This window comes from Phyllostomus hastatus, unplaced genomic scaffold (genome assembly GCF_019186645.2).
Source record: "Phyllostomus hastatus isolate PE091 unplaced genomic scaffold, TTU_PhHast_1.1 phas_contig_196, whole genome shotgun sequence".
Lineage (NCBI taxonomy): Eukaryota > Metazoa > Chordata > Mammalia > Chiroptera > Phyllostomidae > Phyllostomus > Phyllostomus hastatus.
Genome location: NW_025333709.1, coordinates 29320503 through 29337262, shown reverse-complemented (window position 1 = coordinate 29337262; position 16760 = coordinate 29320503). Strand labels below are relative to the sequence as shown.

At 39.5% G+C, this 16760-nt stretch overlaps 1 protein-coding gene across 3 annotated transcripts in view; it reads left to right on the top strand.

Moving 5' to 3' along the window:
- CORIN (corin, serine peptidase) overlaps positions 1-16760 on the top strand; it is a 185011-nt gene that overhangs the window by 61949 nt on the left and 106302 nt on the right. For all 3 annotated transcript variants that reach the window (XM_045834548.1, XM_045834545.1, XM_045834546.1), the window contains exon 5: positions 14912-15093. In XM_045834548.1, coding sequence (XP_045690504.1) covers positions 14912-15093 — 182 coding nt within the window. The remainder of the gene's footprint in view (positions 1-14911; positions 15094-16760) is intronic.

Below are 16760 nucleotides of genomic sequence, written 5' to 3'. Positions count from 1 at the left end.
ATGAAATGGTCTAAAGATATCAATTAAATCCATTCTATCTAATGCATCACTTAAGGCTGCTGTCTCCTTGTTGATTTTCTATCTGGAAGATCTATCAATTGACATCAAAGGGGTGTTAAAATACCTGACTATGACTGTATTTCTGTTGATCTTTCCCTTTATGTCCATCAAGATTTGCTTCACATATTTAGGTGCTCCTATATTGGGTGTATGACTGTTTAGTAGGGTTGTATCCTCTTTTTGGATTGTTCCCTGTATCGTTATGTAGTGTCTTTCTTTGTGTCTTACTGTAGTGTTGGTTTTAAAGTCTATTTTGTCAGATATAAGCACTGCTGCCCCAGCTTTTTATTTATTTTCCATTTTCATGAAATAGCTTTTCCCACCTGTTTACTTTAGTCTGTGTGTATCTTTTGATCAGAAATGGGTCTTTTAGAGGCAGCATACATATTGGTCTTGTTTTCTTAACATTCAGTATGCCTATGTCTTTTTCTTTTTGAGCATTTAAACCATTTACACTTAAGGTGATTATTGATAAATATGTATGTAGTGCCATTTTATTGTTAGACTGTTTTCCTCTATTTTATTTTCTCTCTTTTTCTTCTTCTTAAAGCAAGCCCTTTAACATCTGTTGCTGTACTGGTTTGGTGTTAACAAACCCCTTTAGCTTTTTCTTGTCTGGGAAGCTCCTTATTTCTCCTTCCATTTAAAATGATAGCCTTGCTGGGTAAAGTAGCCTTGGTTGTAGGTCCTTGCTTTTCATCACCTTCAATATTTCACGCCACTCCCTTCTGGCCTGAAATGTTTTTGATGAGTAATCAAATCATAGTCTAATTGGCACTCCCTCGTAGGTAACTACCTGCTTTTCTCTTGCAGTTTTTAGGATTCTCTCCTTGTCTTCAAGCCTGGCCATTTTAATTATGATGTGTCTTGGTGTAGGCCTCTTTGAGTGCAACTTGTTTGGGATTCTCTGAGCTTCCTGGACTTGTGTGTCTTTTTCCTTCAACAGAGTAGGGAAGTTTTTGGTCATTATTTCTTCAGATAGGTTCTTGATCCCTTGCTCACTCTCTTCTTCTGGTATTCCCATGATGCAGGTATAGTTCCGCTTCATGTCCAAAATATTTCTTAAGCTGTCCTCATTTTTTAAAATTCTTTCTTCTTTTTCCTACTCTGCTTGGGTGTTTTTTTCTACCTTGTCTTCCAAATCACTGATTTGATCCTCTGCTTCATCCAACCTACTGTTTATTCCTTCTAGTGTATTATTTATTTCAGATATTGCATTCTTTGTTTCTAACTGGTCCTTTTTTATGGTTTCTATGTCTTTTTTTCATGCTGTTGAGTATCCTATAATCATTACTCTAAACTATCTGATAAATTGCTTGCCTCCATTTCATCTAGTTCTTCTGGAGACGTCTCTTGTTCTTTCATTTGGGGTCTGATTTTTTGACTTCCCATTTTAGCTGCTTCTTTGTATTTGCCATCTAAGTTGTTGAATTAATCAGCTGTTAAGCTGATCAACCATTAAACTAATCAAGCTGTGATTAGCAGTCAGGTTTAAACACCACAAGGTGGGGCAGAGTAATTCTTGGGGGTGGGCTCTTGCTTCCCCTCAGGCTGATGCCACTCAGAGTAGAGTGCTCTGCTGGAGAAAGATGGCTCCTGCAGTATGGGGAATGACTCAGCACAGGGATCCTGCTGGCGCTTCCTTCAGTTCTCTCCCCAGAGCCACCAACCCCAGACTCTCCTCAAGTACCTCTAGTTCACTCTGTTCTCCCTCTATCAGAGTCTAGGGTAAGGGGCTGAAAACAAAATTTTGTGCATTAGACCTTTAAGAGGCTCTCTGTGTCTCTAGCTATTGCTCCCTGGCAGACAGAAACCCTGCTACTTTTCACAGTTGTATGTTATCCGAGTTCCTTTATGGCTCTGGAGCTATAGGCTATGGTTTAGACCCCACACTCTCAGGGGGAACCTCCCAGCTGCTGAAATATCCCTCTGGAACTTCAGCTGCGACCCATGGGAGCCCAGCTACCCTCTCACACCTCTTCTGCAGTCCCTACCAGTCTTGTTATGATGAAGTGGTTTCTTTTGTCTGTCCTTGGTTATAAGGCTTCTCTCCAGCTAGTGTTCAGTTGGTAACTCAGGATGATTTCCCTACAGTTTAGTTGTAATTCCAAATCAGTCCTGGCAGGAGGTTAGTGTAGCTTCCACTTACTCCTCTGCCATCTTGGATCCAGAAAATAATTTTAAAGTAAAATGTATTTTCCTTATATTACACTATTATGTATATTCTTATTTTTCTCTGCTATTCACATAATGGAGGACTGCTTATAGTTCATTAAAGAGAAAATAGTTATTTAATAACATTTAAAATTTAACTTAAAAAGATATAGTGCAATGTATAAATGCTATTGTTTTTAACTGGAGTCCTTTGAGACCTCAGATACTCATTAAAATTACACTATATAACAATGAACTTTGACAGTGTACTTTAGGTTGCATTTAATAAATGTGTGTATCATGTAGTATAAAGTAGAGTATAATTTACATAGAATCAGTGAAATGTATCTCAAGATATCAAGATATAGCTGATAAACCATTTGGGTAACCCTAAAAATACATGGGTTAGAAGCAATAGCTTAGAAATATCAGCAAGCAGCTAGAGAGAAATTTATAATTCCTGGGCCAAGAGGATAACAAAAGTTTCTAGGTGACTTAATAGGCATGGTACACTGAAGGCCTCTGCATTTGAAAGATGAAGCAGGTATTGCACCCCCATGCCTCTGATGTGTAACTATCACCCTTTCCCAGCTTGTTGAATAACAGGCCTGTAACTTTATCAGAGCTTGGGAAGGGTTACTTTGGCCTGGAAGGTCCAGCCTTGGCCTTGCTTCTAGAAGACACCCAGGAGACCATGCCGATTGTCATCACTCTACTCACATCTAATACTTTTCAGAGAAATTCTGCTCATGAAATGAGGCCTTAACATTAAACACTTGACATGTTTTGCTATTGATTTTCCCCTTTGGAGTGTTGCTTTGCCACAGGCTCCTTAACAGAAATTCTTAATACTTGGGGAAATAAATAAAGAAATGTATATAGCTAGAGGACTAGAGATTAGAGACTATATCTCTGTACTGTACTCACTTCATATAGAATTGTGAGGAGGATCAAATGCATTTGTTCAAATGATCCTTTTCAAAAGCACTGTACCTTTACCCCAATAAGTATGTTCACTGGAGATTAGAAATTTATCTAGCAACTGCAGAGAATATACTTGAAAAATTGGGGGCGGATGAAACCTGATTCAAACTACAGCTCTGCCAGTTGTCAGTTTTAAGACCCCGGGAACTTTAGTTAGCAGTGCCGACCCTCAGTGTCCTTATTTCAGTAATGATACTGATAATATCCACTTCATAGAGTTTGTTTGTGTATATTAAAGAATGATTTACATGAAGTGCTCACACATGGTCTACACTATCTGACACAAAGTAACTTCTCCATGAATCGTAAGTACTGTTATTGATATAGTACTCAAAGGAGGTATGTGAGTTTCTGGGATCGTATAAACCTCATCACCTCTTTCAAAGGTGTAAGATTTATATATTTATCTCACTCTTCCCACCTTCTAATTAATTTTCTAGTTAGCTCTCAAAGTGATAATTTAAAAACACAAATTAGATGATGTCATGCCCCTACTCCTCTTTCTGGGGCTTTCCATTAGACTGAGATTATAAGATAAACTCCTGGCCATGGTTTGGAAGCCTTCCCAGCTCCGCTAGTATCACCAACCCTGACCCAGCTGCACTGATCTTTCTAAATATTTCTCAAAAATGTCATCTTCTTCCTCGTTTTAATTGCCATGTTTTTCCCTTCCTCTTTAAGGATCTATCCCCTCACTCTAAGCCCTCTGCTCAAAAGACATCTCTGCAGAGAAACCTGCTCTGACCACCTTCTATCATTCTCTTGTTATCTTTCATTGCAGCCTGGCTGTATCTCTTTTTGCTTGTCGGTAGGTCATCTATCTTATTTTATAAAGGCCACGTGGCAGGAAACTTGACTTTGTACATCATTGTATACCCAGTGTTTGGAACAGTGCCTACCGCATAGTAGGTGCTTAATAAGTATTTTTAGGAATGGATGAATAAATAAATAACCTTCATTTAAGGAGCCCCTCTAAATGTTTAGGTAAATGGGAGTTTAAAGTATGTTGACTATAGTTGTACATTGCTTAATATAATTGATATGTTCCTGAAAGTTCATGTATAAATCAAATTTTATTCATATAAAACAAATTACGATTTTAAAGTGAGTTGGATGACATTCCCAGAAATAATTTAGCTTCTCTCTGAATGAGCTTCAGTTGGCAGAACAACCAGCTAAAATATAGTAACTTGCTCTTCTCAAGCTGTCAAAATTGTGGACCTAATAGATAAGGAAGCACTGAGTGGTTCCTGAGGATTGGCCTGGGGGCTCAGCGCTTTCTTTTTAGTGTTGACTACTACACACTCAGTTAAGAACACTTTAGGTTAACGATAGTCAGAAACCTTAGATGTAAGGTATAGATGAAGAGCAGACACAAACATGTATTAAATGTCAAGGTACTAACAACCAAAATCGTGTTTGAAATCTGTTCATGTGAAGAACAGTTGAGGACCTAGAGGGGCAAAGCCCGGTAGGCTGTGTGGTCATCCTCAGATATTTCTGGGTGTGGCCTGGAAGAGGGGGCCATATACTTTTTCTATATGCTTCCACAGGGCAAAGATAGAACCAATGATTGAAAGCCACAGATGAAAAAATTCTGACTTAACTGAAGTAAGAGCTTTATGAATAATAAATTTGTCCATATACAGAATTGTCTCAGGAAAGGATGAGTCGTCATCACCACAGTAAGTTCCCATCAGATGGTATTTAAACCGACTTACTGGAGACATTTCACAAGGAATCCAGCTCTTTTTTGTAAATTAGTTTTCTGTTGAATTAGGAGCAGCTTCATGCATAGTGGCCCATGACACTTGATTGAAGGAGTTCTAAAAACTTACGAAAAAAAGATTAAATTTTCCATAGCTTTTCCCAAGGGTATTTATATTTGCATTGGAAATAATAATGAGAGAATCTAGTGGGGACTTTGTGCTGGGTTGTGTTGACACCCCATGGAGACTATCTAGTAACAACAGATGGTGGTTACCCAGCTGCCTTCCGAGAGGACGGGCTGAAGGAATGGTAGGACTTCTGTTGTGCCATGTGGGGTGTGTGAATTGGGACCCTGCCACCCAAAGCCTCTTTCTCTCCATTTGACTCTCAAGCTCTCTCCTAATAAATGTGAAGCAAATATTTAGTGTATCACCTTGGAAAGGAGCTAAATTATCTGCTTTGAACACTTGCATGTCTTGGGTGCCTTGGCTTGTGCTCAGAGTTAAACCATTTGTGGTGGAAAAATAGATTGTATGATGTATCAACACCTGTCCCTTGTTGCCCTGCTTCTCACAATTACCTCAATAAGATTTGATTCTAAAACTGTGATGAGGAATCAGGATTGGAACTCTGCCAGGTTGCTATCTTCCATTCACCTTAGGTTTATCTTTTAAGCTTTTGCTAAAATCCTGAAAGGTAAATAAAAGTTCTGGGCGTATTTTTTTTTTTTGTTTCACCCATTAAGGAAGAAGAAAAAAAATGTTAAAAGAAACAAGAGGTAGTTAAAATCTTCTTTCTGGAAGGCACCATTTTTTTCCATTTCTTACACATGCCCTAGATGTCCTTGTAAAAGCAGCAGAGTTTCCTGGAAAAACGACCCTGCACTCCAGGTCTCATTGTTCAAAGTTACCATAAAAGTTTCTTGTCTTTTCAAACACACAATTGATATAGCTTTCCTGCTCCGACTCCAACATGTTACCAAAGAGGGCCATAATCCTGAGATGGCCTCTAGCGGAATAATCAAGATGAGCTTCAACGTGGTTATTTGAGTGAAATTTTTAAAAAGTGTTTGCTGTACGAGAATTGTAAAGCATCTCCCTCACCATTCAATTTATACTCACAATTTCTAGTACTGCACGTTATTACATCACCCCACTATTTCTGAGTTGAATTTTACTGAGACTGTTTTAGTAAAAAAAGTAACACAATTATCTGCCTATAATGTAAGTTTGGAAGGCTTACTGTGTTCTTGAACATGTTATTTTTATACGACAGTATGTACCAATCTCCCATGTAAATGCAACCCTGAAATCATCTGAAAAGCTAATTGGAAAATATAACTTGATTTAAAACATGTTTTTTGAAGAATTCAGAAATTATATAAAGTCAACATAAACTTATTTTATTATTTTTTTCCTAAATGGAGAATAATTACATACTGCTAAGTTATTTTACTAAAGGTTTTATCTGTGTCCCAAGAACTCTGTTATGTCATATTTGGGAATAAATGGAAACATGACAGAATTAAAATTTTTTATAATCATAATTGAAAAAAGAAGATATACATCAGTTGGCAAAGGGAAAAGATAGGGCTCGTTGCTATTACCAACTAAATATTCTGAAAGTCATTTGCCACTTACTCCCCTGATCTCACCTGCCGCCCTGGACATGGCAGTCCTTCCGCCACACCAGCACTGGCCACCTGGCTGTCGAGGTGGCAGTTGTGTCATGGTTCCTTTTCACTCTCAGGCAACACGGGTGACCTGGTGTGCTTGTTGGCATTATATATACACTAGCAATGGTAAGTATGGTTCCATTTTATGAGCCAAAAAGGCTCCAAGTGTGAGTAATATAGTGTCAGATAACTCGTGTTAATTTTTATTTTACAAAGATGTAAAGCAACAGGGTCAGGCCACGACAGCCGCGTCTTTCTGGAAACGCCTTGTCATGTCCCTGACGGTGTCTGCAGCACCTGCATTTCATCCACCTCAGTGGGGTCGTTTGTTGACTTTTCTCCTCGGCAGTTGCTCGGTATCATGTGGAGGTGGCTGGAACTTAGATTTAATGTTTGTGATTCAATTCATTCAGAGATCTGTATTGAAGGTGTCATTTCATGATGTGCAAAAATCAAAACATCTGCGGAAACAATTTAACAATTGCACGTTGCTTTGCTGATTTGTCAATCCTCTGTTCCATGGGCCCTGGTAAGGGTGCCAAGTATTAATGAGAATCAGGTTCATGTTGGTTAGAAGGATAGAATTTTATATTCTCTTTCAGGGATGTTTGTGTGGTTTTACAATATTCACACCCATCTTAATTTAAGCTGCGTTTATCTGTTGGTATTTCCTCAACTTTTTCTATTGTAAGGGTGACACCCTGCTCTTGGCTTTTAAGTGAGACATTTAAATGCAGGGTTTTCATCCATTAGCAATTTTACTGACATTTTCTTTATACGTGGGAATTATTTCAAGACTAAACAGCATGTGTAGAATTTGCTGGCCTGAAGGGGAGGGGACCAGGTCAGCAGGGATGGCATGAGCTCTCATGTGGCCCACTGAGTTGGTAGTGATGGCCCTGCTCCCAGCTGTGCTACTAGAAGCTTTATTCCAAGCAGGCCACCACATTATCCTTTGAATGTGATTCATTCATTTCTCCAATATATTATGGAGTGCTGACCATACATAGTAGGGATAAAGCAGCAATCAAAATACATGAGAATCCTTGACCTCATGGAGCTTACATGATATTGGAAGGAGATTGTCAATAAGCAAATAAATAGACAATAAATAAGTAAATGCGTATCAGATAGTGATTAAGTGCAACAGAAAATATCCAGCAAGGAAGCTTTGGGAGCATGGGGGTAGGCAATTTTAAGCCAAGTGTTGCTAAAGAAAACTTCACTGAGAAGATGACATCAGGATATAAGGATATCAAAGGTGAGGAAGACCCAGATATTCTGAATGTCCTGTGCTAACTGACATAAGTGGGAGAGAGGGCCTGACACAGTCAGCTCTGCAAGCAGGCAGATGCTGGTGGCAAGGCGTGAGTGTTGGAGAGCAGACATAGGGGAGGGGTGGAGGGTCTTGCCAGGCACATTTAGAGCTGGGGAGGTAGCTCCTCTCCCTCTTAGCTTCTGACTTCAGCTCATTGAACAAGGATATTAGGAAAGTTATCTATTTATTCTCTTATCAAACACTTATTAGCACCCACAACGTGCCAGGCACATAGTTTGATGCAGGGGATGAAGAGATGAGTAACACACAGTTCTGCCTTCAAGAGACTCAGCATAGCAGGGATCTAGACATGAAAACAATTTAGTGGCTGTACAATGTGATCCGTTTACAAGGTGTGGGGGTAATACAGCGAGGACGGAAGAACTCTTTTCATCTGACATTATTAGAAAAGGCTACTTCCAAGGAGGAAGTAGCAGCTGAGTTGGGTTTTAGGGAATGAATGCACGTTTACCATGTGGATAAGGTAGAAAAAGAAGGCATTTCAGGTAGAGTAGCAGCCTAGATTTATCATTTCTTAAGGAAACTCCAGCTAGTTTAATTTTACTAGAACATAAAATGGGGAGAGAAAAAATGGATTTGAGGAAGTTTGAGGAAGTAAAATTAGCCCTACTTCATGATTTATTACACACACATGTTGAGGTTGAGGGCGAGGACTTGAGGGCTTGGGTAGATGGTGTTGCCACCAACACAATCGTGCATGTCCACGGAGTGGTGGCTGTGGTGGTGCTTGGAGACCATGAGTTAGTGGTGACATAATGTCTTGATCTGGTTCGAGTGCAAGACAGTAATTTCCCTTTCAGTGGAGATACAACAAAAACAGCTTTCTGTAGCAGAGGACATGATTTAGGCATTCCTCCAGGACTGTTCTGCTAAGCTGGCTTCCTGAAAAATAAAACAACACTATCTTTTGTAGCATTTGCTGATTGCTATGGTGTAAACACTCCTAACAGATTGCATAGTCTGTGGATCTCGAATCTGGCAGTGACTTGCCTGGGTCCTCTGCTTCAGGGTCTGCCATATGGGTACAATCAAGGCGTTGGCCAGGGTTAGGGTCTTATTTGAAGGCTTGACTGGGGAAGGTTCCGATTTTAAGCTTGTGTGATTGTTGGAAGGATTTCAGTTCCTCAAGGGCTAGTGGACAGAAGGCCTCAGTTTCTAGTTGGCTGTTGTCCAGAGGCTGCTCTAAAGTCTTTGTTATGTAGCAATCTGGCAAGTGCTACAAGTGATTGTTTTGTTTGGGGGAAGCCGGTTTACCAGCATACCACTGGATGAATGTACAGATCATGTCATCCCCTACAGAAGGAAAGTTAGCAATAGACAAGTCACACTCTTATTTATGATGGAAGTGCCATCTCATTACCATCTAAGGGTCCGAAACAAGTCACTAGGTGAGTCCACCCTCAAAGGGAGGGGCTTACACGGGGCCTGAATATGGGAAGGCAGGGATCATTGGGACGAGCTTCGAGTCTGCCTGCCACAAAGACTCTCTTTTTTTTCATGGAAAAAGAGTTTTAAATTGTAAGTTCTTCTATTATATTTAAAGATTAGTTTATTTGCCAAAAATAAAAAGTGACAACTTTTTAAGTTGTGATGTGGGATCCTGAATGGACAACTGAGGGGTATTTGAATAAGGTCCTTAAGTTAGTTAAAGATTTATACCAATGTTAATTTCCTGATTCTGATAACATACTATAGTTGCGTAAGGTGTTAAGTTAACCTTGAGGGAGCCTGGATGCAACATACATGGAAACTTTATGTGCTAGTTTTGTAACTCTTCTGTAGGGCAAAAAGTAGTTAGAGAGTTAGAAAAAGTGATTTATAAAACTTAAAAATTCATACTTGTATCAGCCTATTTTGTAGCTGTAGCTTGTTCAGTAATTTTGATGTTGGGTCTTATCAGAACTTTTTTTTTTGTAGATAAAGTCTATAAAGTTTTGGGGGTATGGAGACATGTGGTTCCAGGTGCACAATAATGAAAAAATTTAGTTTTTTTTGTAAATTTAAAAAAAATTGTTAGATAAATTTGCTTTAAAATGTGTAGGCAAAAATCTTCAAGTTTATTGCAGATAAATCATTTGAGAACATCCTTCCTAGTGGAAATACACTAAGAAGCTCACTATCACTATGTAGTATGATTACTTGTGTATTTGTTTTCTGCTTAAACTTTAGTTGAAATGTGTCAGGGACTTTTGCATGACACCAAGCGCACTTCACACATCAATTGAAAATAATCACCATTTCTAAAATAGCCTTCTGAGTGCCAGACCTGACCCCTGCCCTGTGCTCAGCACTGTCTTCAGACGTCAGTCTGCTGGTTGCTTGGAGAGAGACACTTACATTCCAAAATAGTGTGGTCTTTCTCACCACACTGCTCCATGTGATGAAAGCACAACACTTCCACCCCTCATAGGCAGTGCTGCTGAATTTCATGCAAAGCAAGAACAAATGGCTTCTCATTTGGCTCACTGTTTGAGAGGGCTGCTAGTTATTAATATTCTGTCACTATTTCACATGTCCACGTCCAGCCATTTAAAGCTTATGGGTCTCCGTTGGTTACACCTCTTAAGAGAGCTATTTAGAAACACTTCTAGACATTTTTCTTAGAACCTATTTTTAGAATGAAAGGCCTAATGGTATTTTAATGTCTCTATATATTCCCAAAACAAATCTTGAGAAAAAAATGTCTGTTACCTTCTGAAATTTAGCAAAGCTGGTGGGATTATCACTGTTCCTCTGAGAAGCATTGTGTTAAAGAATACATTTTGATTTACAAAATGTTAGTGGTAAAAGGACCATGTAAATTCAGCGCTTCCAAACCCCTCACTTTTCAAATGGGGAAACGGAGTCTTGGTGTGAGTGAATTGTTGGCACCAGGTCAGACAGTGAGGGGTGGCCCCATGAAAGTTTTAGGGTGGCGGACTCCCTTTCCTGCAGAAAATGATCACAGTAAAGGTCGATGAGAATGTCAGCTTCTGAGTAAAGATGTGGCTTTAGAACATGAAAACAGTCTTCTGGGCCCCTGCATGAAACTTCATTGCCCTTACTCTAGAAGATCCTGGAGAAAATGTGCAGTAATCCCAAAAATATGTGGGTTCAAAGTGAGGAAATGTCGAGGATCCACTGGGGAGAGGTGGACCTCAAGTGTTAGCTTCACAGTGATCTTCCCCACCCCATGATGTTGGGTGGACTCTTTCCCCTGTAAGTGGCATCTGAAAGTCCATTAATCAGAGATTCCTTTGCTCCAGCAAATCTTCTAATGATGCCAACCTTTTGGGGAGGGTGAAATGTCCATCTATAATTATAAATTACTCTGTGTTATTTTCATCTTTTTTCTTTGAAAGCCTAATTGTGATCTGCTCACTTGGCAAATGTAGTTTTGATTGTAGGAAAGGAAGAAAATGTTTAAGAGCAAGCATTGCTCTGGTGGAGGTGGCTTTACATGTGGGGTGCTAGAGTGGGAGTGGTCAGGACAGTGTCAGAGACTGGGACCCGGGTCAGGGACCCCAAGGCAAAGAAAACATGCCAAAGCCAAGTCTGGCTTGTCTTGTAGCTTTCCTGTGGGCTGTCTCACACCTGGAAGGAAAAAAACAAATAACTTAACCTTCCTTTGTGTTCTTTAACCCCTTTGGCAATACTGATCATCGTGGGTTAACTAGGACTTGGCAGAATGAAGGGAGAACCCAACCTCTGTATACATGGTTGGTCCCCTTGGAAAGTGCCTGTCAAGTTCTTAACTACCCCGGAGTTAGGCTTTTGGAACAACCTTCCTAAAGTGAGGACTGACATGTAAGAGAGTAGTTAATAGAATGGGCTCTTGGGTCAGTCTGCCTGGGTTTGAATCCTGGCTCTGACACTCACTCCCTCAGTGACCTTGGACAGGTCTCTTATTTTTCATGTGCTTCAGTTTCCTTATTTGAGTATCAGGGATGATAGTACTAGTACTTATCACTGGGACTGTAGTGAGAAATGAATGGGTTAATACACAAGAAGCACTCAGAACAGAGTCTAGCAAAGTGTAAGCAATTGCACAGTAATTCTATGTTTTCCGCCTTCTTCAGCCATGTACCTAGGTTATATTTGACAAAGTACAGTCTCTAACTTCTCTGGAATAAGATAGAGAATGTTATTTAAATGATAATTTCTTAGTCCTATAAATATCTAATATATTTTTAATGGCAGTTAGATGTTCTTTTTACACCAAGATACTTGTCTGGACTGGTTCATATTTTATGCCTTAAATCTAATCTTTCAAATGCAAAATCTCTCATTCCACATCTTCAGTAACAAATTTAGTTACATATTAATATAGGTAGATAACTATGTGAATATCAGGACTCTAATAAAAGATGCTCAGCTTTAACACAAACTTCTGAGAGGACGGTCAAAAGCACTTGTATCTGAATGTAATTGCTGAGTAGCCCTTTCCATGTTTTTATGTATAATAAGATCTCTCTCCCAAAATTCTTTCACAGGACTCTCAGTTTTATTTTAATTCAGTGGCTTGTGCATGTAATTATGTTTCAGTAATTCATAGAAATATGAGTGGGATATCGTAAATGTGCTTGTTTGATCATGGAACTTCTAAAGCCCAATTATTAGGTTCTTATATGAGAATAGACAATATAGGAAAGTAGATAGACTGTAGACTAAAAGCTACAACAAATGCATTCTCCTCCCACTTCTGCCATTAAAGAGCTGTGTGACTTTCAGTCGATCCCAGAATCAGATCCTGTCTAAAATGAAGGATTTGAATGAGGTGTGTAAGATTTCTTACAGGTCTATTGTTGTGTGGCTCTGAAATTTAGTCCCCTACATTTGTGGAGTGTGTGCTTTGCTTTATATATTTTCTTTCCCAGTCTTCTCAAAACCATATGAAATGCCTTTGCCAGCTTGCTCACCAGCCAGGGAGAGAGATGCAGTCTATAGCTGCAAAGTAGAAAAAGCCCCCTGGGTCTGGAAGAGAACAAGCCCATGGCTTGGACATTGTAGCATCATAGTCCATAGACACAGAGCTGTGGAACCAGGAGTGTTTGATTGCAGGTCAGGTGAATAAAGATAAGCTCTAGATAGTTTTCGTATTTCTCTATTTTGCAGAAGATAAAATAGAAATCTGAAAAGATAATGCCTGTTCATAAACCGTAGATAAACACACTGTTTTTAACTGTAGATAAATGCGGAGAGCAGGATCTGAAGCCTAGTTTAGAGCATGCACAGTAGAGCAACGATTCGGGGGTGGGGAATGATTTAGCCACTCAGCCCGCACAATACTGCGTGGCGGACAATACGTGCTGATCTGAAGGGTAACGCCACCCTCTCAGAGCATGCGCAGTAGAGCGACATAAACCACATGTACGTATTCAGGTTGCACAAAACAAAATGTTCCTATCAGAACTGACATAAACATGTGCCTATCAGAGCGAATGGATACAACGTGTGCCTATCAGGACTGAGGAAAACAACATGTGTGTATCCAAATGAAGAAAAACATGTTTACAAGAAATTGTGCAAAATCAACATGATTTTGTAACCAAAAAAAAAAAAAAAAAGCATGAAAGCAGAAGATGTCACACCAAGGACCACACATCCAGAGAGCAAGTCACTTAGAGACGCCCTTGCACATTCCACCACAGGAGAGAAAGCGCTCCGCTGCTTCACACGCCTACACCATTGCTCTACTGCGCATGCTCTAAATGTGGCTTCAGCTCCTGCTCTCCACATAAATATTGATAACTGAGTTGCTCCTTGTCTTTATGTTTCTTTTCCAGGGAGGCCATGGAAGTTAAAGAACAACTTTCTTCTTGTCTGCCTCTCAGAGATATTTTGAAATTCTCAAAGGGAAGAAAAAGAAATGAGATTAACCTATTTTGTGACCTACTTCTGCCTTTCCAATTTTGGGGGGCCTTCATTTTCATGTTAATTTACTCCTGTTGATATCAAGTGGAGCTCTGTTTTGGTGGACAGATTTACTTTAGTATGGGAAATCCAAAAAAAAATTTTGGGGGGAGGCAACACTTCTACAGTAGATAGTTAGACATTATGTTATGTTATAGAACTAGTGTATTCCCTCTAGAACATGGTGTTAGGGTAGCTGACCTTCTCGTTACAGGACCAAATGTAGAAATCTTAGTTGTTGACATGGTAAATATAAACAAAGATAATATTGCGGCCCTGGTGGCCAACTTCAATTACATTATTTTTTCAAAAAGTAGTCTGTAACAGCCTGCTCAGCCCACCTTTCAAAAGTTTAGGAATATGTGGCAGGCACCAGGGCTGGGGTCAGACCACAGGAGCCCAAGACTCCAGGCCTTCTCTGGAGGGGCCATCTCAGCGTGTCTCTGGGTCCAGCTGGAAAGGAGCCCCCTCGGTGACCCTGCGCAGGGAGGCCAGGGAAACGTGCCCATGCTCCCTGCCCTGTCTGTGCACGCTGCTTTCCCACAGTCCCATCACCAGAGTAAATCCCTACCATGAGTAACTGCGTCAGGCGAGGGTCCCTCCCGGGCGTCATCAGGGTGGGGAACACTGCAGGCACTGCCTGTTGCAGGTTTCCTGGCTATGGCTACTCTGGGCTCTCAGCATTTCCATACAAATTTTAGGAGAAGCTTACTCAATCTCCACAGAACAAGAGTGCCGGGTTTTTGACAGAGCTTGAGTTTGACCCGTTGTTAAATGTAGGAGGCAGTTTGTATTTATGTAATGCTCTCCCAGTTCACAAACCTGGTATAGCCCTCTGACGATTTAAGTCTTTCTTAACTTCTGTCACTAATTTCTTTTATATTTTGTACTTTTCTGTGAAGAGGGGTCATGTGTTTTTGTGAGCTGTATCCTCTACAAAACACCTTTAATGCCTTTGGATGTTATGACAAATGATATGGTTTTCTTAATTTTCTAATTGTTTGTTGCCAACATAATACAAAATATAACTGAAAAAAATGTAGTCTATAAAAACATTAATATTAATATTAATTTTTCACCTTTCTCTTTTCTTCTAGTCACAGGCCCCTGCCCTGTTGGTCGTTCTGTGAGGCTGCGAAAGAGGGCTGTGAGCCGGTCCTGGGGATGGTGAACGCCTCCTGGCCCACCTTCCTCAACTGCTCCCAGTTTAGAAATCAAACTGAAGGCAGCGATGCTGGCAGGAGTTGCTTCTCACCGGAGGAGGAAAAAGGAAAGCAATGTAGGTGTCTGTGTTTCATTGCATTTTTTAAAGTGTTTTAATTGAAGTATGGGGTTGGCCAAAAAAGTCCTTTTAATTTTTTCCATAGAATAAAAAATACATTTCTCATTTTCACCAGTAACTTTATTTGGATATTTTGAGTATGTCGGCTATCTCCTGTGTGGTATAATGTTTATTGTTCTCAATTAATGTCTCGATTTGATCACTATCAACTTCAACTGGTCTACCCAGCCATGGGGCATTGTCCAGTGAGAAATCTCTGGCATGAAACTTCACAAACTGCTTTTGACACGTTGGATCAGTCACAGCACCTTCTCCATACACTGCACAAATCATTGTGTTTCAGTTGCATTTTTACCTTTCTTAAAATAATAAGGCATGCCAAAGATGTTATGTATTTTCTTCCACATTCAATATTAAAATGGCTACACAAAATTTCACCAGTTTTGATATGTTTTTAATGCATGCTGATATGACAGCTCTCACAATACAATCTAACAAAATTGTTTTGAATGAAGTTAAAGACAACTAAGCACTAGTAGAGCCATCTTTTGGGAAAAAAATATCAACATTTTGGCCAGCCCTATATATTATTCATACAAAGATGCATACAAATAATGTGTATAGTACAAAAAATTGAACAAGTTGCCCAGACTCATGTAATCAGCATCCAGATGCAGAAATAGAATATTAACAGCATCCCAGAAACACCCTCAAGCCCCTTCCCAGGCATCTCACCCTCCCAAAATTACCTCTTTCCTGTCTTCTGGCACCTTAAGTAGTTTTGCCTACTTCTGCACTTGATATCAGTGAAATCATACCGTATGTCCTCCTTTTGTGTCTAGCTGTCTTTGCTCAACATTGTGTTTAAGAGATTCATTATGTTCTTCTTGTGGTTTATTCATTCTCATTGTTGTATAGTATTCTAATATAAGACTATACCACAATGTATTTTTCTTGTTGATGGACATTTGAGTTGTCTCCAGCTATTATGAATAGTGACACTGTGATGATTTTGACCCATTTTTGATTGAGCATGGTTATGCATTTGTTCGGCAAAGGAGTTTTTGGAGTGGTTGTACCAATTTATTATACTCCGACGAGCTGTGTGTGAAAATGGCAGTGGTTCCAAATCCTCCCTGACACTCGGTATTGTCTGGCGTTTTCCTTTTGGCAATTCTGATAAGAGCATTGTGGTGTCTCTCTGAGGTTTTTAAAATATCTAGAAATAGCAAATCCCCCAACTTTGATGTTTTCAATAAGAAATATCCCTTTGTAATTCCACATGTATTTTGTAATTTACTCATTAATCTACACACATACTGAAAAACTTCTTGAGATTTTGGTTGAAACAGCACAAAATCTATAAGTCAATTAGTGGAGAACTAATATCTTTAAAAAGCTGAGTTTTCTAGTCCATAAACACAGAATATGTCTTCCCTTATTAAAGTCTTCATTTTTCTCAAACACATTTCATGATTTTCTATGTAGAAATGATATATAATTATTAGATTTGTATCCATGAATTTGATTTTTTTACTTATTGATTTTTGGAGAGAGGAAAAAAAGGAGAGAAAGAGGGAGAGGGAGAAATGTAGGTTTGTTTTTGTTATTACACTTACTTATGCATTCATTGGTTGATTCTTGTATGAGTCCTGACTGGGGAT